Source organism: Thunnus albacares, chromosome 5 (assembly GCF_914725855.1).
Source record: "Thunnus albacares chromosome 5, fThuAlb1.1, whole genome shotgun sequence".
Classification (NCBI taxonomy): Eukaryota; Metazoa; Chordata; class Actinopteri; order Scombriformes; family Scombridae; genus Thunnus; species Thunnus albacares.
This window is the reverse complement of record NC_058110.1, coordinates 12137224-12164552: the sequence shown is the minus strand read 5'-3', so window position 1 is coordinate 12164552 and position 27329 is coordinate 12137224. Positions and strand designations below refer to the sequence as shown.

The following is a 27329-nucleotide window of genomic DNA, read 5'->3' as shown; positions in this document are numbered from 1 at the left end:
AAAACTGGAATCCATTGTTGAGACATGTTATGTACATGTATAAACTGGAAAAAATGTCTACATGAGTGTCCTGAATTAAAATGAACTGAAACACAGTTACCCCAGTCTTCATAGTAGTAGAGCAGAGAGCTCTGATAAATGAACTGATGGTGACAGCCAAGCATCATCATTTTAAGTTGTATCTAAATAATGTAAAGGCATATATACATTTGTAATGTGATTGTGATAGGCAGAAAAGTCTCTCTAGAAACATCTTTAAAGCATAAACTGTTCCTGAAAAAAAAGAAGGTGGATCATATCTTTACATGTTTATACATAATGGTTTGTGTGCTTCAGTGTGGACACCTGTGCAGTGCTTATCAGTTTGATTTCCACTTGGGTTTCTTACGCTTACATGATCTGTGCTTGAGTTACTATAATCTGTAACATCTGGAAGAGTATTGAAAATGTCCCAGCTCCTTACATGGCTTACATGTCACTGAACATGTCTGCAGATATATAAAGTGTAGACTGGAGTCTGAGTGTGAATGACGCAACCAGTACCAGTGAGACAGGAAAGGAGAACACACTGCATCCAGATTTGTCACTGCACACCTTCTCAGAGGTATTTGGAAATTTCCTGTCATTGCATTATTGAATCAAAATGTCCTCAATTGAAAATGTTTGAAATCAAAACTGTCTGTGGTTGGAAAGGAAATAAATGAAGACAAACACTTGACAAAGTTAATAATATATATTTTAATGGAAATATATGAATATTGATATGTTGAAATATTCCATGTTCATAAATAAGTAATTAATGCACATACTAATTTGTTCTGTGTTAGTGATTAAATAGCTTGTCTTAAAATGCTAACAGGTACTACTGCATATGTGAAAAAAGTTGCATAAAGCCTTTTGCTGCTTCAGAAGCAGCTGCAAAATCTAATTAATTGATGTCACTTGAGTCAGACCTCTGTAGCCCGCTCCTAGTCTCTGCTTAAGGCTAGCAGCTCGACGCTACATTAGCTGCAACTAGCACAATATACCCGATTTTGTACAGTTGAGCGAGTTGAGTTGAGTTGCATTGTGGGTAATGTAGGCAGGTTTTGGCAAAGAAGAAGAAAACATGGAATTAAGAAAAAACAATATCTTTGGTTCTGCTCCATTGATTTTGATCATTTTTCCACTTTTAACTGCAAGTGTTTATGTTTGTGTTGTTTACTGCATTATCGTTTATTTGAATTATTGCATTGAGTTGCATTCTGCTACGGCACAACATATTAATGTGTGGTTCCATATGATTAGTCTGTTGTCATGTATTTTCATTCTGTTGTTTCTGGCTGTGTTCTTATTGTCTACTGCAGTTTGTTTGTTACAGTGTGAGTGTGTGTGTGTCTTCAGTTTTGTGTGTCTGTGTTTGTGACAGACGGGAGTCCCAGTTATCTGAAGCTCAGTGGATACAATCCTCAAACAGACAGAGCGTCTGTCACTTCTCCATAATATCTTCCATTGTCCCTCTCAGGACTCAGAAATGTGTGCTGGTGCTCTCCTGTGAAACAGAAGGACAGCAGAGATCAAAACTAAGAAAGAGGAAACAAAGAAAGATACCAAGTGGGACAGAGACAGGAAGCGAAAAATATCGGCCAGTTTTTAAAATATGTTCCAGATTTTTCCTTTTCTCTCCAGTGGCATGAAGCTCTCAGTAGAGGTTAATGAACAGGAACTGAACAGTACTGTGGCTCAGTGTGAGACAATCTCAGAAATAACGGTTTATGTATTTCTGAGTCAAGCTGTTTTAAATATGATGTTTTCACTTTGCATCATGTGGACCTCTGTATGAATGTAAGGCTCTAATTACATTCTGTTATACTGAGATGCTTTTGCAACGCCGTCTCTCTTTCATTTTGCCAATAAAACTTACTTTATTGAGTTATGAATTACACATCATTTCATTCCATAAACTGGAAATGGATCAATTTCATATAGAGACGTGTCAGGTTTTTATTTGACCAAGCTCTTGTTTCTCTTACTATCACTTTGAAAACCTCTTTCTCCTTCTAATATAAAACAGTTTCCATGTGAATATATTCATACAGTACGAGCTGCATATATGAATGCGTATGCATGCATACATTAATTCACACATACCTACATGCATGTTACTATGTTACTATGTGTGTGTGTTCCTGTCCTTACCTCTTACCATCCACTCTCTTACATCCACTGTATTTTTGTAGTCCTGTGCATGTGTGTCAGTGAGAGCATTTGTGTGTGTGTGTGTGTGTGTGTGAGCTCCCTATTTCTCTCACAAGCCTTTGCCGCTGTAAATTGTATTTCATGGACCAGAGCCATGTCTTTGTTCTTTGTTAGATTTCTCCTATGGGAGCAGAAAGATAAAAATCACGCACCCAACTAGATACTAAAAACAGAACAGGCAGAAACAAAAGCACACACACTGAACAATGTACAGACATGCATGCAAGCACAGGTGTATAAATAAGATTAACACACAAACACGCACACACTGAGCCCATGTGTTAAGGCAGAGAGCGATTTGCCTTCAGACAGAGATTAATGATGTGTGCTGCAATGAACACATTTCTGATGCATATTTATGAAATACAAAATGCAGTTAAAAAATGTGTGTTTGGCTGTGTGTGAAAAAAACAAAAGGGATATCACATTTTAGAAATACTGAAAACACCATTCTCACCCATCCCCCAAAAACCTCACTGTGCGTAATCAATTTATCATCCCAGTCATGCTGCTTGGGCAGAGCAGGGATCAATGTACTGCTCCAGAAACAACATTTTAATCATTGTCCAATAATATTACCTTAATACATCATTCTCACACTCCACACTGTGAGGTGAATTTCATTCATTTCCCCAGCTCCTTGTCAGCGAGGAGGTGGATGAATAAGAAATGTGATGTTTACTTTTTAAAAAAATGTTATGTACCACCAAATCTTCAAGTGTAGCACAGCCTGACTCCTCATGCACCTCCTCCGACACACAAGCAGTCAGCGCTCAGTTCTTTTCATCTAACAGTGAGGGGCTTTAATGGAAGACGCTGTTGCTACATACATTTTAGTTGCAGTGCTTTGCTTCGGTTATGTTTACATTTCAGTTATAGCATTATGTATTGACTAGCAAAGTAGGTGGGCTTATAACAGGCAGTCATGGTTCGGAATATATTTGTTGTATTGATGATATTATATGATTTATACAGCTGAATCATTAGTGCAACGGACACCTGTGTTGAAAAAACGGATTGAAAAGTATAAAACATACGGAAAGAAGTCAATTATGAATTGTCAATTGCGTCAATTATGAAACTTCAAATTGAGCTTGAAATTCTGTAGCCACTAATGCCCAAAATCTTAGAATAATTACCCTTTGTGCTTTGTTTTATTCCTTATTACAACAACTAAGAAATCCAAATATGAAAGAGCTCATTGGATAGCATGTTCTCCATAGTAGCAGCCCATGATAATCATGGGTACTGTAGTATTTAAATGAAGATTTAGAAAATTTCTAACAATATTTAAAATTACCTGGTAGACTAAAAGTAAACATTCAAGTACAAATTTAGATACACACTTTGCTTCTCTATTTTGTATCAAAATGTATTTTGATATATGATGCACGATTTCAAGTGATTTTGTGTGTGTGCTCATATAGTACATCACTTACATCATAGCAGTGTGGTATTGTAGACTGACAGTGTAGAACAGCGTCATGAACCGAGGAGAAGAGGCAGGACTTTGTCACTTTTTCGTTAAAGAAACCTCCAGTCTGCAGGTTGTCCACAACACCAGCTAGAAAGAGAGAGACAGGGAGATTGAGATAGAGAGAAGGGTGTACGGAAAATTGGAGGAAGACAGAAGAAGACAAAGAATTTGTCAGTATGGGAGGCAAAGAGAAAAAAAGTAAATAAAAGAGACAGACATTGAGAGAAAGAGAGAGAATGGGAGGGGTCATTCTTGTGTTAAATGAACCTCGCTATAATTCCTGGCTAGATAAATATTCTTTGCACTAGCTGAGCTAGCCTAAACACTCATAATAAACTATTTCTCATTACAGGCAACAACCCAGTGTGGGCTAATTAGAGCTGCAGATCTTCTAAAATAAACTGGATGTCTCCCAGCGTTGTGGTTGTAAGATTTTTTTTCCCCTGGACAGCCACATTTTTAGAAGTATTTCCCATGCAGCCAGTCAAACCTAAATTAGTGGGCTATTATGTAAAAATAAACAGAAAAATAGATGTTTTATTACAATAAAAACATAGCCAGCCCACCAGACTGCAGTACCTTACGCTGGTCATTTAGGACTTATTTTAATCTTCTCATGACCCACACTAGCATATGAAGCCAGACTTAGAAAACCTGCATCTTCAGCCAAGTGTTTTCTGGAAACCGCACCAGCTTCTGGCGGAACGACTTCCTCCACAGACACATTACAATAACATCAGCAAACAGCTAAAATAACATCCAGTGTTGGTGAATGGATTCAAATTGTGTGTGGCTAACGTGAATGTAAAAATACATCTGTGTGTATGTTATAGTATGTAGGACAAAGAAGTCCCAGTGGGATTTTGGAGCATTTCAGACAAACTGTCAGGGGATACAACTGGGATAAATTATACATATTTTCACATGAATTTAATAATAGAAACCCATAGATTTAAGAGAATACATTTAATAAAAACACTGCTTTCACAGAGCAGTTATATAGTCACACAAAGCAGTGATCAGCCCAGTTTTTCATTTTGAAAAATGAGTTAATCGCATCTACCAAAATCCAGACAATTTGTTTGGCTTAAATTATATTATGTTTTATTGCGTTCTATTCTAGTGATGTAGTGTGACTTACTTTGGCAGCAAGCGAGAACCACTTTTATACCAATTTCTCCATAGTCTCTGACGATCTGAAACAACACAGAAACACAGAGCAAAAGGTCAGACACAGCATAATTTCATTAGTCTGACAATTCAATTTACACTAATTGAATGCTTGAGGAGCTAAATGAGAAGGAAAGAAACAGAGGGATGAAGTTCAAATTGTTGACGGAAGAGATGAGGAAGGCAAAGCTCAAAGTGATGGTTAAACAGAAAGAAGATATGAAAAGATAAAGATAAAAAGGATCCGAATCAGCAGTCTTGTATTTGCTTTTTACTCCAGAACCAAAGATACCATTTCAAGATCCTGAATGTCACAACAGTTAAATCCTGTGCCAACCGTTTCATCTGGATTGCAATAAATTTTGTTAATATAATAGTGAGTCAATTGAGCATTTGGAAATATTGAGAGGAACTTTATTGTTTGGCTTTCAGCTGTTCACATGTTTGTTCCAAATATGTCTTAAAAAGAGGTGTTTAGATTCATTTCAGATAACAAGAACATATGACAGAATTTCTTTTTGTTTCTTGTTCATTTTGTAAAAATATTAGACACACAAATGTAGAAATTTAGAACGGTTGCCTAATTCAATGCATATACAAATGCACATTTACAAGAAATTGAGTTTTCAATCCATTAAATGTAAGAAAACAAAATATGTACAAGTTACTTAAACCCTGAACTAGCAAATTAAATGGATGTTTGATTATTACAGAGGACTTATGGGAGACTTGTTTTGTGTGTGTATGAGTGTAAATGTGACATATCCATACGCTGCGTAGTGTCTTGACTCCCACGGTATCCAGGAAGTTTACAGGGCTGAGGTCCAGGATGATGGCTCTGGGGAGTGAGGGGTCGGGCTCAGCATCCACTTCAATGACGGCTACATCTTTCTGCTCCTCCCCCTCTGGCTCCCCCTCCTGGTTAGGAGGAGACATGACACAGTGCAAAGAGACGCATGAGATGTCAAGATTTCAAACAAGTTCTGTTGGTGCTCATTCAGCAAGGTGCAGAGAAAGGTAAAATTAAAAATTATTCTGACATGAAGAAAACTTTTTTTTTTTGCATCAATTAAATATCATGTCTCTAATCCTCCTCACCATGTTTGTTTTGTTCTTCTTGGCAGCCTTCTTGGCTTTCTTGGCAATTTTCTGCTCATGCCTCTTCCTTTTAGCCTCTAGTTTCTTCTTTGCTGACAGGATCTTAGTAATGTCAATGCCAGACTAAAAGAAATGGAACAAAAGACAATCACACCTGTTAACAGTGAAGTTAAATCCTGCTTCCTCCTGAGGTATTTATTATGGCTTTAATTATTATTAATTATGGCTTAATACTTTGCTTCATACACTTTTTTATTCCTTTGTCGCTCTTTTCAACAAGCAAACTATCTTAAGCAAAAACATTGCAGTTTTAAAAGGCCTGCTCAACCACACAGGTGTTTTCACCTGTTCTGGATAATTAGACCTGCTCAGGTTGAAGTTGGGCGGTGCTATGCTGGAATGACGTGAGGTCACCAAACCATGATGAACCAATAAGAATGTTAAAGTAAATAAAATAAGTGGAAACCCCTGTGTGGATGCACCATAGGTGTACCTTTAAATTGCACAAATTCTTTAAAACACATGATCGATGTGTACTACTATTATTATAGGATATGAAGCTTAGCGAAAGTTCAGTCAGAAAAACTATCTTTTGCATGCCAAGTGTAATTCTATTGCTCATACCTCCCTGTCATTCTCATTTCTCAATACACGGGGGGCGTAGTTTGAGTTTCAGCTGCCACCAGCTAATCACTTCTACCCAATAGCATGGCGACTCATTTTCATTGTCAGCCCATCATCTGGTTTCTGTCTTTTTAAATAACAGTAGCATGCCTTAGTCTGGCATGCTACTGTTATGCGCACCCCTCCACCTCCCCGTCTACACCCAGTCTCCACAGGATCGCTGCTGCCGTCACTTCATCAGCTATCAGCCTCATCCAAAGTCATCTATCACCACCACCAGTGTCTGGCCTCCATGGGTGGGAGGATCTATCTCGCAGCTGCTCAGGGATGATGTCCTTGTGGAGTACAAGCGCCAAAGATTCTATGACTATCATTTCTATCTGTATAATAAACATTATCTTTTCTCTTTCAATTGTGTGAAATAAACGAGCAAGCAGGAGGAGTTTTCATAAATGTGAAGAGAGTTTGCATCAATTATTCTGTAAAGATTCTGAAAACAATTACATTTTCCTGGAAAGTCCAGCGGAAAAACATGTGAAACATGTTGGAAGAAATGATAAACAGCAGCAAAACAAATGTTTGCTCATTACCAGATAAAGAAACACAAATATTTACCTCAGACAGTTTAGTCAGTTCAACTAAACAAATGCCTCAAAACAAAACTAAACATAAATCAACAGAGCAGGCATGCCAGGTAGCAGCAATGTAAGTGGACGCAACCACTTACATTACAGGAAAGGAAATTATAGGAAAGTCTCACTGGCTCTGGAAAGTTGGTGCATTAGTTTGGGGAATCTGGCAGAAAGTAAACATAAATAATAAAATACAAAGTTTGTTTTTTTTCTGCATTCCACAACTGAAGAACACAAGTTAATTATACTAAAGATTTTAAATGATCATTTTAACTGAAGCAACAGATTAATTCCTAACATTTTGTAATCCTTATTTATTCCAAGGAATGCTGCATATGTTGATGTTTTACCTTGTAGTTTTGAATTGAAGCTGGTTAGGTAGACAAATGCTTTAAGTTTCAAAGTCAAAGCCAATAGAAAAAAAAAAATCCTTCCAGAACGACCGCAGGCATCATTAATGTCAGCTAATATTCTTGGTTTGGGTTTATCTGCCATTAGGAAACATACAGTATAAATATTCCACTGCTGCTGAAAATCTGTGCCCCCAAAAAGGGTGATTTGCACTAAACCAAAGATATAGAAGTGCACTTCATTAATGGTTTAATGAAAAAGATTAACTTTCCAGCTGTATAGTACACGGAGGAGAGATAACTGCCCTTCAAGCCTTTGTGCTGTTAAAATATACATGAACACACTGAAATCTCTGACAGCGCCAGTCAGTTCTGCAATATGATCTATAGCTGATCTACAGTGGCTGACACTGCACTCTTTTTGAGGGAGTGCAAATGAAGCAGCGGATAATTTAAGGATCCTATTTGTATTAAAATCATCTTCATGTAAACTATTTTTTATATCATGTGTGTAGAAAACACTGTTTGCGATAACTATAAACTAATGAAACCAGGAAACGGAAATGTCCAGAAAATTCTAAATGGTCATCAGCCATCAACAGCCAATCAGATTTTCATCCTTTTGTTATTGTGATTTTGTTTCATCATTAAAACATCTGTAAGGCAATCGCAAAGTGGATCAGGATTAGATTACAGTCATTCAAACCTTTCCAATGCTCCAAAACACGTAATGCAATTGTATGAAAGAGCCTTCACGAAAAAAAAAACAAAACAATTTATGATTTGCCTCTAAAATCTTCTCTTACTGCATCACTAGTTGATAAAATTGCAGCACTTAGCATCCCCTTACAAAACTGCAACTCATCAGCTGAGTCACTGGCAGTAAGAACAAGCAGTAAGTGATTCCAATATCCCCAGCACCTTTCACTATTTCATGAAAAAGAATCCCCAAATTTGAGTCATCATCCTGCCACAGCGACTGGTGGAGCATCAAAACACTTCTCATCCAGATCCAAAAATTACCAGAATTTATCTGGTGGCAGTTTCTCACCTTGTAAACAAACCTGCAGCCTCTGCCAGTCAACGACAGCTCTATAAAGGCTTATTTGCGCATCAAATATCAGAAAGGAATAAGCGACCCAGAGGCTTTGACGTGCTGACATTTAAATGAACGAGACGTTCCATTATCTCCCTCCCCGATTCAATCTCTGCTTCTCACCCTCCCTCCATCTTTTGTCATCCTTTTCTAACTTCCCTCAATCTGTCTTCCCATTTACCCCAAAGAGCTGTGACAGGGGAGGAGGAGGAAGAGAGGGGGGGGAGAGGAAGGGGGTGTTTAAACAAAAGTTGAACAGAAGAGGGGAGAGGAGAAAAGAGTGGGATGACATGTTGAACAATGTCTGTCACGGTTGTGATGCGTGAATTGGTGAAATGTCAGGTCAGTTATTAGTGTGTCAGAATTAATGTTTGTAAGAGAGGAGATAATTGTACGGAAATCGTGACGAAAGAGATTGTGGCAGGAGTTGGTTCTTTCTTTCTGTGTGTGTGTGTGTGTGTGTATGTGTGTAGTTGTAGTGTATTTATATCTGTATGTTGTCCATCATGGTGTATTTGTATGTCTGATACTATTTTTAAGGGGCGTCCATATTAACTTAAGTATTCTTGTGCATCTTCGTGCAAACTAATTTTATTTTTAGATCTTGAGAGGGAAGATGTTTTATTACTCTTCACTGCTTCACTTACTTTTACTTAGAGCTGTCTGAGGCTTGAGATCTAGTTTCGGGGGTTAGAGTGAATATCAGGTTTAGGTTAGGTTAAGGGATGGTGTGTGTGTGTGTGTGTGTGTGTGTGTGTGTGTGCGTGTGTGTGTGTGTGCCTGTCCTCACCTTCTCTCCCAGGGCATCTTGGTACATCTCAGCATTGGCAAAGTAGAGGGTGGCAGAGGAGCGGAAGATCAAAACACCTGGCACCTTTTTCACCTAAAATCAATCAGATAATCTATCAATTAGTCATAAAAATAACAATTCTTGTTGCTGTTGTTATTAGCTGAGAGGAAATTAACATTGGAAAAAACATAAAAGCATAACACCGCATTCATTTATGGAGGAATTCATTTAAAGGTACTTTGGCAGCTCAATGCTAACGCCAGGATACAAACTTGCTATCATGCTGAGTTTTTTTACCATGTTCACCATCTTAGTAGATGCTAACGTTTGCTAATTGGTACTAAACACAAAGTACAGCTCAGGATTATGGGTAAGTCTGTCCCAACGTTTGACGTGATAATGGTGATCACCAGAATTATTATGATTCATGCAGAGGGAACATGAATATCCAAATTTCATGTCAATCTATCCAATAGTTGTTGAGACATTTCACATTAAACCACAAATGTAAACCTCATGCTGGCGCTAGAGCGACAATCAGAGATCATCAAAATCATCATTGAATCATTAATATCTGTGAGTAACTGGACCTGCTGGTGGTGCTAGATGAAAAGTCAGAGGATCACCAAAGTCGGTAGGATTTATCCTCTGGGTACCATGGACATCTTTATCAAAATTCATGGCAATCCTTCTGATAAGAGTCAACTGACCAACAGATAAACATTGCTATCCCTGTAGAACCAAGCTGCTAGTGTGGCTAAAAACACTGACAGGCAACATAAACTTAACTGTATTCATATTGTAATTGTAAATTTTAAACAAGTCCAGTTACTCATGACTTTATATTAAAGAATACAAAGAAATAATGACATCTGTCTGCAAAAACCAAAACGAATGTACTGTCCAGGTTTTGTTTGTACTTTTCTATGTTGAAATCATCTGCTGTCGTCATTACCATTACGAGTGGACGACGAGGCGAGCTGAGGTCAATATCAAATAAAAATAAAAGATGTGAAATAACGTTTTACATTATATCAACACACAATGCAGGGGTGAGGACGAGCACTGGTTGAAGTGCAGTGAGGTCTGATTAGACACTGAGTAGTACAGTACATAACTCCCATTAACATCTCTATATTTAGCTCTCGGCTTTAATGTCAGGGACAAAAGAAACTGAGGGACAGCTGTGCTTTATAAACTGCTCTGCTACAGGCGGTGTTTACTGACACTTTGCATTTGTCATAACAACACGCTCTTATTATTCTGTCTGTTTGTGGACCAGTGCTCACCCTCATTCCTGCTTTCAGGTTATTTGAATATATTGAGCCATACCTGACTGTAGTCCTCCTCAGGCCTATAAATATCTGTGCCTGGGACCTGCCCTAACAGGGAGTATTTAGGTCTGTAAAACACACAAAACAAACAACTGTATAAACAATGTGTTGTTCATGTTGTGATCTGAAAGAGAAGGATTGAGTTAATTGTTGGGTGAGGTGAAAGCTGAATGTTCAACTTGACAAACTATCCTGCTGAATATGTGTGTTGTTATTAGTGTATAATTATGGGTGTGTGGGTCCCATGGCCATGTTTTCCTACAGCTGTGTCCTGAAGATGACGGTAAGCATAGAGAAACCGATGGCAGCCGCCAGTCCCATGTCAGGGTTGAACAGCACGGTGAGGATGAAGGTGACCACCCAGATCACCTGGAGAGAGAGAAGGTCAGTGATCAGTAACACAAGACTACAAGCTGAGCAACGATTTATTATAATGCTCATTAAATGAGAAGCAAAAGTGTTGGTTGGATGTAAAATGCAGCTAATATTCTTAGATGCTTAGTAGTGGTGTGTGTGTGAGAGAGTTTAAGTCAATTGTGGCAACTCAAGAAAGGCAAAGCAATGCAAGTTCATTTGTTTGGTAGCTTTCAACAACAAGGGAATTCAAAAGGCCATAATCTAAATGGTCAAAACAGCTTAATCAGTTAAAGCTGTATTTGATCAGCCTCAGGTACATTTTTGGTGCAGTCATGTCATGTTAGCGGAGAGGGAAGAACAGAAAAACCTTGTATTTTTGTGATTTATGACGCATTCTAAATGGAAATTAAGCCTAAATTTGCTGTTTTATATTCATAACAATTTATTCACAGCTGAAACCCAACATACAAACAATGTGAAGTTCCTTTTTAATATATTGAATATATTAATAGCCTTTTTTCACAGAACACATTTTGACTCGTCACAGTAGGAAAATAACAGGTGTAAATAATACAATAATGATGGTTGAATTTTATTTAACTGCTTTGGTTTAAGGGTCTTGCTAACGCGCATACTGCTCACTGTCACACTGTTATGGTTGTAAGTGATTGGGGACAAAATCCAGAGTCCTCGTTTCCAGTAAAAATATATTTAAGAGTTTATCTGAAGATAATATGAGGCTTCAGATGTCTGAGTTAGTCAAATACAGTGAATATCTTCCACAGTTACAGTCATTTTAGCAAAAAAATCCCTCTTTGTGTCTTGAGGGACAGTGTGTCCCTGTTCAGCTGCCGTGGAAGTATAGTAACAAGACTTAGGCACTAAAAAGACTGTAACTTTGAAAGATATTGACTTTATTTGACTAATTTGAACAGCTGAAGCCTCATATTAGCTTACAGCAAGATAAACACAATGTTTGTTTGGCCATCTGACTATTGTTTTAGGACAGACTTGAAAAATTGTGAACCCGTCCTTTAAAGAGGAACTATACAGTGTTTGTGTGTACTATATGGGGTTTCAGTTGATAACAAATTGCTACAAATATGAAATAGCAAATACAACTGTAACTGTACAATTAGGATGCAATTAGCATGATAGCATAATAACTGTACCCTAACTGTATTAACATGCTGTAACCATGCTAACATTAGCAAGCCAGAATACCAGAGTATGTTTGTAATAATCTACAAGTACATCTCAGGCTGACAGGACAGGATCATAAGGGGTACAGTGAAGAAAATTCCCTAGAGCCACAGTGGTGTAGTGAGTTTAATAATTATGTGCTGTAGATGGCAGGAAGCGTCTCGTTCTTTCCTGCTTTGCATGGAAACTAGATTAACGGCCAGAACTGTTTATCTGACAGACTCCAGTATGTCGCAGATAGCTGGTGAAGCGCAGTGATGTAAAATAATATTTAATGGAAAAAGAAACAGATATGCTCATCAGTGCAGTACATCCTGACGCAAAAATGTTAATGATTATCTTCTCAAAACACTAACTGTTTCCTTGTCTGCTTTTAGGTACACTCACCATGTCTACTCTGTTACTCTTCCACAGTGCGGGGATGTCCATGAATTGCTTCATCATGCCATGGAGGTTGACATAGATGATGGCGGCCAGCACTGCCTGTAAAGTGAGTCAAATATAAAGAGGCATATGGTTTTAAATCCTGAAACATGAAGTAAGTTTGTTTGAGGTTGTATTACAATCTGAATGATGCTTGGATTTAAAAGCATGAAATGAGTCTGTGGTGTTTTACATAAAACAAAATAAACCATTAAACCCCTTTTTCATGTTTTTGGAAGTTTTATTCTCCTGTTTTAACACAGCGTTTTATTAAACTCATAATCCTCATATCATGTCATGCTTTACAGCCTCTAAATTTATGCAATCCTTAAAAGTGTTTTTCCTGGCAGATGACCCTACTGTCTCAGCCTGGATCTCAGCCTGCCTTCCTGCTCTCTCCAACAGTCTGCACTACTTTCACCAAACACGTTGCATCTGTCACTCGGTCATGTAGCTTCATGTATCACATAAAGTTCAGATCTTTTCTGACTGAGTATGCCACTCAACTCCTCGGACAGGCACCGATCATCTTATGCTTTGACTACTGTAACACCCTTCTGGCAGGGCTGCCAGTGTGCACAGTACAATCAGCCAAAAACTGCTCATGTCATTGCCGTCGACATTACTTCCCACTGACTCTAAAGCTCGCATACAGAGTGGCCACTAGCACTGCACCCACCTACCTGAAGTCTCTCATTCCGGTTTATGCACCTTCTTGTTCACTACAATCCACAAATGAACAATGAGTAGTCCTAGTATCACAGCATGACTGGAAATCTCAGTCTATCTTCAAAATCACACTCAGTTTAGTCAGCAGAATCCCCCTCTGTCTTTAAAAATCGCTTGAAGACCTACAGCTTTGAGAGTTCCTCTCTCTCTCTCCAACAAAATGTTATTTGCTACTTATATCTTCATGCACCTGCAACCTTGTGACACATATGTCAGGTGAAACTCTGTCCAGTCTTAGGTCATCAACACTTTCTTTCACATACAGTTACACACATTCACATCTGTCCTTTCAGGACAAGTGCAGTCTACCACTGCTGGCCTGAACTGGAGCACTACGTGTCTTGCTCAGGAGCACCTCAGCAGCAGATGAGGGATGGGAGAGTGTTGCATGACAGAGTGTAGGATTCCTCTAAAGCACTCAGACATACATACATGCACACATACGGTGCATTCATTAAGTACATACAAACCAACAATGTGGCAGAGAAAACTTAAAAGAACCAAGGAGGGATTATTACAAACATATTCACAATCAGACTTGGACACAAGCTTATGCTTATGCTTGTGCACAGATGTGAACAAGCAAACATCCACCCACACACACACACACACACACACACACACACACACACACACACACACACACACACACAGTACCTTGGGCAGATCTTCAAAGAGAACTCCAATCCAGAGTGCGATGAAAAGGATAACCATTGCTGATAGAGCCCCAGCAACCTGCAGTGAAGAGAAAGGTGCGATGAATGAAAATGTAGATGAATGATGTAGTGATTATTAGAGTGAACTGGTACATGATTGTAAGTAGAGTCAAGGCCTCATCAGCTCTCCTCTCCTCTCCTCTCCTCTCCTCTCCTCTCCTCTCCTCTCCTCTCCTCTCCTCTCCTCCTCTCTTCCTCTCTTCCTCTTTAATGGGCCTTAACTGATTAGTGATGTTGTCACACTAAATCAGATTAGCCTTTCAGCGATTCTGTGTTTGTGTAGCTGGAGATTGACAGTATAAGCGAAAATCGATTCCCTAAGTGTTTTTTAATGTCGCCACTTATCAGAGTAACATTAATTATGACCAGCTTTTTAACCTTTAAGATCGTCCAGGTGTGTAGCTACAGGCAGAGGGATGTGTTGGGATGAAAATGCTGATTTGAAAAATGATCTGGGGAAACTTCCATGTTACATTTTCTTTTTAAATAACAAAGCAAAGCATTAAAACTAGTTTTCTAAATGTTGCTAAAATGTTTCTCAGTTGTGGGGAATAATCTCAGGAGAAGAAACAAATTTCATGTAAATTACATGTGTAAAAAAAGTTATCCAGGCTTTATAAATTGAACTTTATAGTGGTGCAACAGTATCAAGATGAGTATTGATCTGATAGTTGATCTGTTTTTTGGGGTCAAAGGTTACTGATGGCCTGTTATTGTACGAAATAAGAAACAAACATTTTAAGATCTAATATGAGGAGTTGAAATTAATCTGAATTAAACTGATGTGTAGTTTTGTAGGATGTGGTATGTTTTTGATCATTCTGGTTAAAGGGTCAATTCACTCAAATGACAAAAAGCTCATATTTTCACACTTTATTTGTTTTGATTTGGAGATGTCTGACTGAGATTTCTGCCTCTAAACCAATACCGTGAATGGATTTTGATTTGCAGTGCTCACACCACTGAAAAAACAACTCGGTACTCTGGATGATCAACAGAAGTTGCTGTCGACAGTCTTTAAGTGAATGTGCTTTTCAGTGAGATGGTGTAAGCCTGTGTAACAGTAATCTACTTTACAGTAACAATTCACCATGGGTACCGCAGGGGGTAAGTGAAAAAATGTTGTTTTTTTTGTTTTTTTTTGTTTTTAATTTTGGTGAACTGACCCTTTAAAGTTCAAATAGCCTACTTTTTATGTATTAATATCTCAAACTAGACCTTATTTGCTCATCACATTCTTAACCTGCTTTGCTAAAGGGAACTTGGGTAGAGTAATGTCCACTCATACCAACCTGGGTCTTCCCTCCTGTGCTCTCCTGAACCATGGTACGAGACATGGAGCAGCTGATGGCAAAACACTGGAAAATTCCTCCGATGGAGTTACTAAGACCCAGGGCGATTAGTTCCTAAAACATGAAAAACATACTATTTATATACAATATATCGCCCTTAAAACAGCTGTTAATCCGTGTATCCATCCATCACCTCCCTACCTGGTTGCTGTCCACCTTGTATCCATATTTCAGGGCGAAGATTCGTCCCAGTGAGATGGCGATGCCGTAGCCAACCACAGCCAGAGCGAAGGCGTCCCCGATCACCTGACTAAACAGAGAGGCATCTGGGAAAACAGGTGGCTGGAGGCTGGTAGACACAGACAGAGACATCCATCATTACAAATACTTCATTTCTCACGTGTAAACACACATTCTTGTATGTTTGCTCTGTGTGTGTGTGTGTGTGTGTGGGTTTCTCACCCTGAGGGAATCACTCCCACCACATCCACATCATATTTGTCTTTTAAGTTAGCTTGCCAGGAGACTACCGTAGCAATAACGACCTGGAGAAACAGATAATAAAAGAGATGTATCAGTGGATGCTTAAGTGTGTTTATCTCTGTCTACAGATTATATTTAAGTGCAAACACATATTCCTGTATACTCACACCAAGCAGCTCCACAGGTATAGGAACAGGTAGTTTTTTACTCAAGTATGCATTGAGCTCCTTAGCAAGAATGAGGCCAACTATGGCGACAATACTGACGACAAGAGTCCCGATGTTCGTCTCTGGAATGAGATAACACACCTCCACCACAGTCTGGGAAGAGAGAAAGAATTGTAAAAATTTACACCGCATTGCATAAATGAAAATGAAACGGTCATCTTAGATTCTTGTAATTCCAGTAAACAAATAAAACCACCGCTGAAATGGCTGTCAGTTCGACTGACTTGTTAACATAAGGCGGAGAAAGCGTACATTAAAGAGGGTCAACAAGGGTGACTGATGAGACAGACTAGAAAAAGTATTTGAACACAAGAGATTATAACACTTTCCAGAAAAATCTTAACAATGTTGAACAGTGAATATGCAGAAATCATTCTCAGGGCTGTTGGGCCATATCCCAAACCCCAAAAGCTTTTGCAGTGGTGCTGAAACAGTTAATTGATGAATTGACTAACCCATCAATAGAATCAATCAATTATCCTTTTAAGTTATTTATCCAGAACAAATTCCAAAAGTTTTCTGACTCCAGCTTCTTAAATCTGAAGATTTGCTGCTTTTCTGAGGTTATTATCATTGTAAGTTGAATACTTTTGGGTTTTAGGATGTTTGTTGGACAAGAAAAGAAATTTAAAGATGTCACTATGAAGGGCATTTTTATCTGACATTTTACTTAAAGATAAATCCAAAAAGAGTCACATTGTAAAATTTAACATCATTTGTAGAAGTGAGCAAGTGTTAATGACTGCGGCTTTGTTCTTTCTTACGTATAACAATGAGAAGGGTCCGCTGTATCTCAAAGGGCTGATGCCAAAGGTATATTTGAGCTGGGACACAATGACGTGGATGGCAGCTCCTGTGGTATAACCTCGGACCAGCGGGTCAGACAGGTAGGTCACCACGAAACCGAACTGGACCAGACCAAGCACAATCTACAAACATACATTAACACAGATTATAAAACACACAGAGATTAACATGAACACATGAAGTCAGAGCTTCACGTCTAAAGAATATTTGAAAACCAATTGATGCCTCAGCATCGCTTGTGAGTGTGTTAGATAGCTTGCAACTATGGGTAGCCTGTGTCCTTCTACATTATGACACAAACTCTAGACATTTATAACATTAAAATGAACATTTATGGGATTACAAACATGTTTACTCATAGTTGAATGATGGTGTGTAGCAATACAGCTGCACAAGTAAACTGTATGGGATTTAAAGATCAGAAAATATATCAAGTAGTAGTTTTTAAACATATCAATAAATTCTGTATTTGCATGGTATTTCATCTTATTCATTGATGTTTTCCCTGTTAGCAGCAGGTGCCTATTGATGGTGATTACAGCTACTACTGACCAGATTGTCATAATATGTTTGACTTGTGCACAAGAAACATCAAAATCTAATGAGATGACTACTCCCTAATGTCTCCCAATTATTAGACTTCCACACCAGTGTTTAGTTTGTTCAAATATTTACCTGGAATATCCCAGACAGGAAGGTGACCGCTGCCGCTATTTTGACCCTCTCTGCATCCCGGGTAAAGGTGTCAACTTCACTCGAGTTGGTCTCATTATCCCATTTCATGAATTCTGAGTCTGGGGCTAAACGCTCTGTCACCCCACCTATCATCACACTCATCACCGCATATGTTCCTGGAGAAGGGAGATATGGGTAAAAATACACATCTCAGTTGCCCAGCATTACAGAATCAATCTATATTTGAAAACTGGACATTGTCATAACATCTGGAAACACACTGAAGATATGAAATTAAATCAACCATCAAATCCCCATCTGTCAAAATGAACTGAAGTTAGTGTTTAAGTACAAACCAACTGAGATGTGCTTGGATGTGCCGAAGATGAAGTAGATGAGGACAGGGTAGAAGGACGAGTAAAGGCCAAAGACTGCGGGTACAGATGCAAGCAAGGCATAGGCCATACCTGCAGGGACACAAGGATAATTACGATTTACTACAATTCTGTATTTACAGAGAAAGATCCATAGCAATGAGGATATTATCATATAAGTCCATATTATGTAACAAGGTTAAAATGATACAGACACAGTGAGAATGTATGGGGAATGGTCATACATGAGTAAAAATGGTATATATGGACAAGTAGACAAATACACTTCTTAGGAAAAGTGAATATGAAAACAAATTTGAGATATACCAACACAAGAAAGGTTGAAAAATAAGGGAATTGTATGACAGTATTTGTATATTTATCCTGCATCCATAGCAATACATCCATTATTCCCAGTGTGTCTATTTCATATTTTTTATATGTATTTGTTTTTCATATTTATTGTATGTTGATTCTTTAATAATGTAATTCTTGACTTCATTCTGCCTTCATTACATGTTACTGGTATATAGAATTAGTGCTCGTTGTCTGGTTGGTGTTTTCTGGTACAAATCCTATAGTGCACAAAAATCTGATTTTATTTTATGTTTCCTGCAGACAAACATAAGAGCACCATCTACAGACAAAAACCAACATTCAGCAAGACTTAAAATACTTCACAGTGACAAATGTTTGTTGGGAAATGCAATAAAAAGAAGCATCACAACAATGCACAACCTGCAGATTAGCATTTAAAATGAGTAACGTGATGAAAGAATTTTCGGATCCCTCCCTCACTCTCCTCTCCTGAACCTCTATCTCACCCTGCGGCAGCTGCATGATCCCCACACTGATTCCAGAGATCAGATCACCCAGGGCGTTTTCTCTGATGGAGTAACGAGGCAGCCACGACACAACAGGAAAACTACCCAACAGGCAGCTCTTCACCCTGGGACCAGAACACCTGAGTACATGTTTCAGAGAGACAGACAGAGTTTTAATATTTAATAGATTATACTAGTGATATGATTTGATATCAGCGGTACATGACAAGTTCATGTCTTTGTTCCAGACTTGTTTTGGCCTCAACAGCTGTCAGTGTTGACTTCATTTTTTCCACCCACCAAAAAAAAGTTAATAAATGATTGTTGCTCCTCTTGGTTTATTTTTGCTTGAACTCAGCAAACCATTGAAAGCCTTATAAAGAGTGAATCATGCATTTGTCACCAAACTTCCCTGCATTTATTAGCCAAATTCCTGATGTAATCATTAAAGAACTCATATAAGCAATGTTCTTATATTTGGAAAAACATGTGTACTGTCGTTGACATGGATATGGTCTTGGCTCTGTTGGTCTAGTTTTATCTCTCTTTATATACATTTTTTTGATACTGGAAAAAATACTTTTATTTTCTTACAGTATTTGACAAGTGACAACATGCATGAGTATTTATGTTGGAAACAACAGACTGGGAAATACCTTTGTATTGTAAAATGTTACACATGCTGTATATAAAAACACAATTAATAAAACAAAACTTTGCATGATTATTTCAAAGCCTGTTGCATGACTACAACATTGTCCTGTGACCTTTTATATGCAACCCACGGTACAACTTTTGCAAGAAGATAATAAGCATTAGATAAAGCAACACTTTGCACAAGTTGTTGATTGTAAAATGATGAGCGAAAAGGGTTTTGTTTGATTTGTGTTTTTTTCAGTCCCACCTGGAAGAATTGGTAACTTTCCAAAAATTTAAATGTTTAAGTTTGTAATAGAGAGATTAGTTTAGGTGTATAGCAGATGAAATGTAGGGATATTTACCTCATTGAATTTTTGACCTTGTCACATAGAGATGTTTTTGAGTGTGACTTTTCTGCCATCTCTTCCACAGCTTCTTCATCCAGGATCTCCCTGTGGATGCTGTAGCCCCTTCGTCTCATCTCTGCCATGGCTAAAACAAACTGTTATTGCAAGGAAAATGCAGCTGTTACATTTTTAACCTAAAAATATCAACAAAAAAAAAGGTTTTTCGTCACGTGAAGGAGGAGCAACCATCACTTTTTACTATATCCATCAATTGGCAGTTGTAAAAACTACAATGTTTTATGTATCATGTTAATTTTCTATCCCTATCAAGATCCTTCAGGGACTGAACTGTTGATCTTCACAGGATCAACAGTTTGAAACTTTTGATTATAATTACCTTGTGTGTTCCAGCTGTGTCAGAAATGTTTTATTATGTTGAAAATCTTCCAAACTCCAAAGGTTTGTCTATTATGTTTGTCTTGAGATAAATTTTAGTGTAGGCTTTCAGAGGAGAAATATAAGGTTTTGTCCTCTAGCCTGATATCTTTTATTCGTTTTTCCAGTTCAGAGCACATAGATCCAGTTCCGAATTTATCTCTGGTCAGAGCTGTAATGAAAATTGTCCAACTAAATTAAAAAAAAAGTTCCTTCTACCAAAAGATGGCACAACCCTCTTAATGAAGAATTAATCCTTCCTGTGTGCAGTGGTCTCCAGGCTTCAAATTGAAGTTTTCCATCAGATCCAAGTGGTACTAAACGACAAGCTGTGATTGCTTTTCGCTGCAGCCAACAGAGTAAGTAAGTGGTTTTATTTTAAAATCCACAACGGAGAGGATTCTCTGACCAAGATATGAGGGGAAATATCCCCTGTAAATATATTTCCTCTTGTTCCTCTGTGTCCTCTCTCCTTCAGTTGTCTGAGGGTGAGTAAGTCTCTGTCTGTGTTGTGGCTCCGGTGCTGTGCCTTGAGACCTTGAAGAGGTATTTAGATATGAGATTGGACATTGTTGAGGAGGAAGAGGGCAAAGTTCCTAACTGCCCATGCAGTTGTAGAAGTGCGAGGAAAAGTGGTACAAGTTAGCGATGAGTGTGCATAATATGTACTTGTCTAATCATTTATAGAGTGAGTTAGTTCACTGACTTTGCAGTTATTGTGATAGCTTCTGAATTTATCATATCAATCACTGTTTGCCTCTGAAGAAAACTGTGCAAAAAATACCAAACTGTGAATGTGAGTTTGACTTATGGTTGCAGCATGCTATGCATAAACAGAGGAAAGTAAACAAATGAGTGTCCACATGAATATAGACAGAATTGCAGCACACACAGTAATACATATTCACTCTATTCTACACGTTGTATCTTCTATACGTGTGTGATTAGATGAGTCAGCAATTTCAGCCCAGCCAGGGTTGTTTCATGATTACCCGCTTAATCATTAGAGGAGTAGATACTGGTTAACTAAGCAGGACAAACAATACTCTTCCTTAAAGACGCGGTGTGTTTTACAGATTCATCTACATGTGATTTTCCTTTCATTGCTCAATGACAATTTTGTCTCATTTCTTTCCTCCCAGTGAACTGGAGAGCTGGAACTGTCAAATCCATCAGACAAAAACTCAAGACACATGTTCTTAGGCTTATTATGATTATGATTATTATGATTATGATTATGATTATTATTATTATTATTATTGTCTGTAGCTTTGACTCTAAACTCTTTACTACTACTTTCCTGTGGAAATGTACTGTATATACAGTATAATGCCTCTCTGATCAGCCAGTTAACACAGTTTTACACAGTTGAACTGCACTGTTATGAATTATTTTCATATTTTAAATTTTCTATAAATATTGAACCAAAGAAGATATTTTTGCTGCTTGAGTGGTTTTTTGAGGGAAAAACTGAGATGTGATTTTAGCTTTATTTGTCTTTCTTTTTTTTTTAAGTTATTCCATTCATATTTTATGTTTTAGGGTTTCTTCCACCTTTCCTTTTTTCTGCATAAAACCAGAAACATTTCAATCATTCATCCATTAACTAGCATTATCACAAGGCACCAGTGCATGAGTTCAGTCACCTCATCTGTGATACATCAAGTTTTCACAGTTCGGTCATGCATTTTCCATGTCATAAACCTGACGCTCCAGGGTCTCCATCCCATGTTTCCAAGGGCTGGTTTTCTTCAGCAGGGTGTTTCCCCACTCCACTATCTTCAGCACCAATGACCATGTGAACCCATAGAAAAGAGAGAACACTAAAGGAGGAATCTACTGAAAATTCACATTTATTCTGATGACTGGGCTCTAAATGACAGGAAAACTGAAGCTGTTTGACCATCCCGACAAGCACTTCTGAGTAAGTATACTGGAGCCTTAAGGCACTGGCTTCCTAAATCAAGGATTGTAGATTTGAGTCCTATTTGAAGAGAGTGATATCAGAGTGGTGGCTACACCATAACCCAGAGGTTGGTGGATCAAAAACATCCTCTGCTAACAGTGTTTTATGGCATCTGGTACAACAGGGAGGCTGTGACATGGATAACATCATGCACTGGGTGCATGATAAACACCTTCTATTGTGAATAAAGTGATCCAGTGTATGCATACATTATGTTCAGCATCCAAGCCTATGATTTCCATCTTGTTGATATGATGTGAAATTAGTTGTATATCTGGAAAAAAAACAAACCATCTAAAGCCCCAGTGGCCTAATGGATAAGGCACTGGCCTCCTAAGCCAGGGATTGTGGGTTTGAATCCCATCTGGGGTGAGTGGTGCAGTGGAAGTGTGCTTGGCCCGTAACCCATGGATCTATGGATTGAAACCATCCTCTGTTAATGTTGCTTTCCTGATGGCTGGTTGGCCTTAAAGATGTAAAAGTACTTCAGCAATTTAGTCTGCATGTCCATCAGCTGTCGGCCCTATTGTTATCTTTGGAGTCCTTCCAGCCTTTAATACAACCTAATAGCATCTTTTCATTAGACCCTCTCTATCAGGTAAAAATCCATGTCTTTCAAACTCCACGCCCCCAATTTGCAACCCACTGCTACGATGAACTCACCATCCATTGCTGTTATTTAAAACCAACCAATTTGTGCTTTTCACATTGTTGCTGTGTCAAACTCTAGGAAGGGAGGGCCTAATGGCTAAGGCACTGGCCTCCTAAACCAGGGATTGTGGGTTTGAGTCCCATCTGTGGTGACTGCTAACAATGTTTTAGTGGGCTTTAAATACATGTCAGATATTAAAGAGGTGTTCCATCAGTATCTGTGAAGGTTGAGATTAAGCTTTTTGTAGGGTTAAACTTCAAAAACATCTTACAATTACCATGAAATGTAAGTGTGCCACGTCCACATAGCTGCCATGGTCAGCGTGACAAATATGAAAGCAAGGGTCCACACGGACATGGACTGTACCCGTGAACCATACATGTGTGAATACAATATAATTCAGGGTTGCCAAGTCTGTGTGACAACACCAGCACAATGGCTTATCAAAACCAACCCAATACCAGAACTCAAAATAATACTCTGCCATATACACTGCTTTTAAAGTCCAACAGCAGTGCTATCACTGCCAAATGTATTGTAATATCTACAAAATAACACCATAAATGTTTAGTGTGCCAGCATTAAAAGCAGTTTTCCAGAGTTGGGATCAAGAGGCAGGGGCTGGGCAGTGGAGACCATTACAGCTTGTTGTGTGTGTATGTGTGTGTGTACGTGCTGATCTGGAGTCAGTTTGGTAGGATTTGGGTATAAATAAATTATTTCATTTGAAATATGGATTTTTATTCATAGATATTATTCATGTAATTTACATGCAAAATAGGTCTACTCAACCAGCGGACAAAAAATTCAAATCATGGCAACAAAAGTAGCCCAATTGTGCAGGAAAAAACACATGCTTATAGATATGAATATTCTTTCTTGTTGCTGTCATGTATTGTGGATGTCAGCAACAGACTGCAGATGTCGGAAAAACTGTCAGCAAAGACTGTTGAGCAGAAGCATTGTTTATTCACGACATCACTGCTTTTATCTCATGTTCCCTGTGCTTTTAATGCACCACTGTGACATGTTGGCACCCTGTTTTTGTCCCTCAAATTGTGTCTCTACAGTTTGCATCACTGAAGCCTCAGTAGCCTAATGGATAAGGCACTGGCCTCCTAAGACAGGGATTGTGGGTTCAAATCCTATCAGGGGTGAGTGGTTGGTAGGTCACAAACATTCTCTGACAGTGTTTTACTGGCAGCTGGTTGGCCTTCCCAATACCAAAGTACCCAGGTACCTGTTAAGACCACAAGAGTGTGGAGGTTTATCAGAGCTCACTGGGATGGTCTTAATTTATAAGGACATCACATCACTCGCACAAATCCATATAGGCTACTGTCCATGGCCCAATCAAGCTCAAATGATTCGTTGGAGTAGGATCAACCAAATAGTATTACAGTTACAGTCAGATGGCAGTAAAAAAGTGGACTGCTTTTGTCTTGTGCTCCCCATGTTATCACTGCTTTGCTGTGACATGTTTGTTCCCTATTTGCTCCCTTATGCTCCCCTCTACATTATCTCTCTACAGCTTGTGTGACTGAAGCCCCAATGGCCTAATGGATAAGGCACTGGGCTTCTCAGCCAGGGATTGCAGACTTAAGTCCCCTCTGGGGTGACTGACAGCAGAGTGAAGTAGCGAAAGTGTGCTGGGCACATAACTCAGAAGTTGATGGAACAAATCATCCTCTGCTAGAAGCTATTTACTAGCAATTAGTTGGTCTTAAAGACAAGTCAATTACTTTAACCAGATACTCCACCAATTTGGTCTCCATAAACTTGGAAGATTGAGATATGTTGAGTTTTAGTCTCCATGGCTCAAACTTGAAAGACACTGGATCAAACAATTCCCATAAAGCTTAAACTGTGTTGCCCACATGAGCATAGTTGAAAGGTCAGTGTGACTGAAATGGCAGAAAATATCTCTAACCTGTGGACCATATACACTGACTGCACATGTCAATACAAGGACACCCAATGTAGGATAAAGAGAACTGTAAAGTATTACAGTTTTGTTGTGTTATAAGTTGGAGCCTGCTGAGCACAAGCATTGTTGCTTCACTACATCACTGGTTTTGTCTTGTGTTCCTCATCTTTTCACTGCTTTGTTGTGACTTGTTTGCCCCCCATTTATGCCCCTCTCTCAACTGTCTCTAAACTGTCTCTGTCTGTACACATAGACTGCACACCGACTACACGTGCGAATATGTTTGCACACAAAAGACACCAAATATAGTATAAACAGAACTGCAAGTCTATTGGCTGTTCACCATCATGCTTTTGTCTTGTGTTCCCTGTGTTTTCAGTGCTTTGCTGTGACACATTTGCATCCTGTTATTTCTGTGTCTCTCTTAATTGTCTAAATTGTCTCTCTACAGGGTTTATCATAGAAGCCCCACTGGCCTAATGGATAAGGCACTGGCCTCCTAAGCCAGGGATTGTGGGTTCGAGTCCCATCTGGGTTGACTAACAGTAGAGTGGCGCAGCAGAAGCGTGCTGGGCCCATAACCCAGAGGTCCATGGATTGAAACCATCCTCTGCTAGCAGCTTTTACTGAAAGCCCACTGGTTTCATACACAGTCTTCAGACTGACACAGTAGCATAAATTAAACCCACATTTGTTGTTGCTCTGAATGGGTCAATGATTGGAACTGATTAGGAGTTCATGATCCTCATCCTAACCGAGGTCACACACTGATCAGAGGACAAAAACATATACCGTCAAAAAAGATGTAGCATCTGTGCCATCATCCATAGGGTAGTAAAAGAACAATTTGAAAAGTGATTTAATTTAGGTTTTTCATACATCTACATGTTTTGCAGTTTTAGGTTTATATCCCAGGTACAGGATTGCTTCTTTTTTTTTTTTTTTAGAGAGAATTGACTTATCTAGTTATGCATCACATAATTTAGGCCTTGTCAAAAATGGATACAGTCATTCTCCACTCAAGTTCTTCAGGAAATGTCTTTCATATTTCTGACTTTTTCCTGTTCTTCAAGATACATTTTGGCAATATGTCACAGTTTTTGTCTCTAGTTGTCTATTCTGTCAGAGCTTTACTTTGTATCTCCCTCCTCTTTATGTTTCTTTTTTATCTCTTTATTGTCCTCTCTCTGTAACTACCACATTGTTGTCTTATTTAGAACCACATATTGTTATTCCCATTGTTGCTTTATAGTGTTTTTCACTGTCTGTCAACAGAACTGATAATTTTGTTCAATGCCAAGTCCCAGTGGCCTAATGGTTACGGCACTAGCTTCATAAACCAGGGATTGATATCCTGAGATCATGTCCACAGTAAGGGTCAAACTCAAAAAACAATGGTTCTAAAGCTTAAACTATGTGCTCCACATCAGCACAGAAGCTAGGGTCAGTTTGATGAAAATGTCATATTGCTGTGACACATTTGCATCCTGTAATTTCTGTCCCTCTCTAAATTGTCTACACTGTGTCTCTACAGTGTCTGTCACAGAAGCTCCATTGGCCTAAGGCTGTATTCAGACCAAATCAGGCGGTGCAGCGAAAACACCAGTCCTCCCATTCATTTGAAAGGGGGTAGTGTCTTTCAGCTGCGGGTATTTTGGCCACAGCAGCGCTACAAAGGACTGCGGCTGGAAAGTTCAGCCAGAGTCAACTTTTGGAGGAATGCAACCCGACGTTGCTGAGGCTATAAGCTGTGGTGGCCAATCACAGCTGGAGATCAGACTGGTCAGAGGTGTAAAGTCTGCCATAAGGGAGAACAAAGACGTTACTAGGATGAGGAGAGGACATTTCTCTTAATTTGATAACGTTAAAATTAAAGTAAGTGAGTAAAGTTAGACTTTGCTGTCGTCTTCCCGACTCATTTTAAAAATGACAAAAGAAAGATAGGACGAGAGGGAACACCAGAGAGAGAGAGAGAAAGACAGAGAGAGAGAGAGAGAGCAGCTGTGGTCGACTGAGTTGGAAAATAAATGAAGAGAGGGAGAAGTGGTAGCGAGAGAGCCAGTGCTTCAGATCAATAAAACGTTATTTTCTGAATGTTTCACAGCAGTTAAGTTCTAGAGCAAAGATAAACATGCCCACACCCCCATTCAACTACCCTCGACCGCGGGTTGGTCCGGTATGCAACAACTACAGCATTGTTGCCTCACTAAATAACTGCATTTGTCTTGTTTTCCTTATGTTTACACTGCTTTGTTGTGACATGTTTGCTCCCTATTAATATGCCTCTCTGCATTGTCTATCTACAGGCGAAGTCAATGAAGCCCCAGTGGCCTAATGGATAAGGCACTGGCCTCCTAAAGCAGGGATATCTTGAGTTTCAACTCTGAGTTTCAGAGTTGGAAGACAGATATCCTGAGTTTCAGTCCGCATGGTTCCCCCTTCAG

At 38.8% G+C, this 27329-nt stretch overlaps 1 protein-coding gene and 1 non-coding gene across 3 annotated transcripts; one reads left to right on the top strand and one right to left on the bottom strand.

Moving 5' to 3' along the window:
* Window positions 1-1237: 1237 nt before the first annotated feature.
* Window positions 1238-20935, bottom strand: slc26a6 (solute carrier family 26 member 6). Of its 2 annotated transcripts, none has more exons than XM_044350396.1 (20): window positions 20303-20935; window positions 19921-20050; window positions 18920-19059; window positions 18078-18188; window positions 17722-17897; window positions 17004-17168; window positions 16180-16332; window positions 15992-16074; window positions 15731-15878; window positions 15530-15643; window positions 14179-14256; window positions 12757-12852; window positions 11072-11178; window positions 10808-10877; window positions 9476-9568; window positions 5984-6106; window positions 5657-5803; window positions 4857-4911; window positions 3678-3802; window positions 1238-1531 (listed from the first exon to the last, which is right to left on the bottom strand). In XM_044350396.1, exons 2-20 carry the CDS (start codon window positions 20046-20048, stop codon window positions 1508-1510), a joined length of 2136 nt encoding a protein of 711 aa, XP_044206331.1. In that variant the 5' UTR covers window positions 20049-20050; window positions 20303-20935; the 3' UTR covers window positions 1238-1507. The 2 variants fall into 2 exon arrangements, with proteins under 2 accessions (XP_044206331.1, XP_044206330.1); XM_044350395.1 differs by having other exon boundaries at window positions 19921-20060; window positions 20303-20934.
* Window positions 20936-22605: 1670 nt separating this feature from the next.
* On the top strand, window positions 22606-22678 carry trnar-ccu. The gene has a single exon. It is a non-coding gene; the product is annotated as a tRNA-Arg (tRNA).
* Window positions 22679-27329: the final 4651 nt, after the last annotated feature.

What these genes read in the sequence shown, in the direction of transcription:
- slc26a6 (XM_044350396.1), bottom strand. Translation starts at nt 20,048, where the DNA reads ATGGCAGAGATGAGACGAAGGGGCTACAGCATCCACAGGGAGATCCTG. An exon ending in TCCTGTCTGGGATATTCCAG is followed by an intron (nt 17,169 to 17,721) that starts GTAAATATTTGA and finishes GTATGTTTGTAG; the next exon opens with ATTGTGCTTGGTCTGGTCCA. An exon ending in AGAAGAACAAAACAAACATG is followed by an intron (nt 5,804 to 5,983) that starts GTGAGGAGGATT and finishes CCTCCTAACCAG; the next exon opens with GAGGGGGAGCCAGAGGGGGA.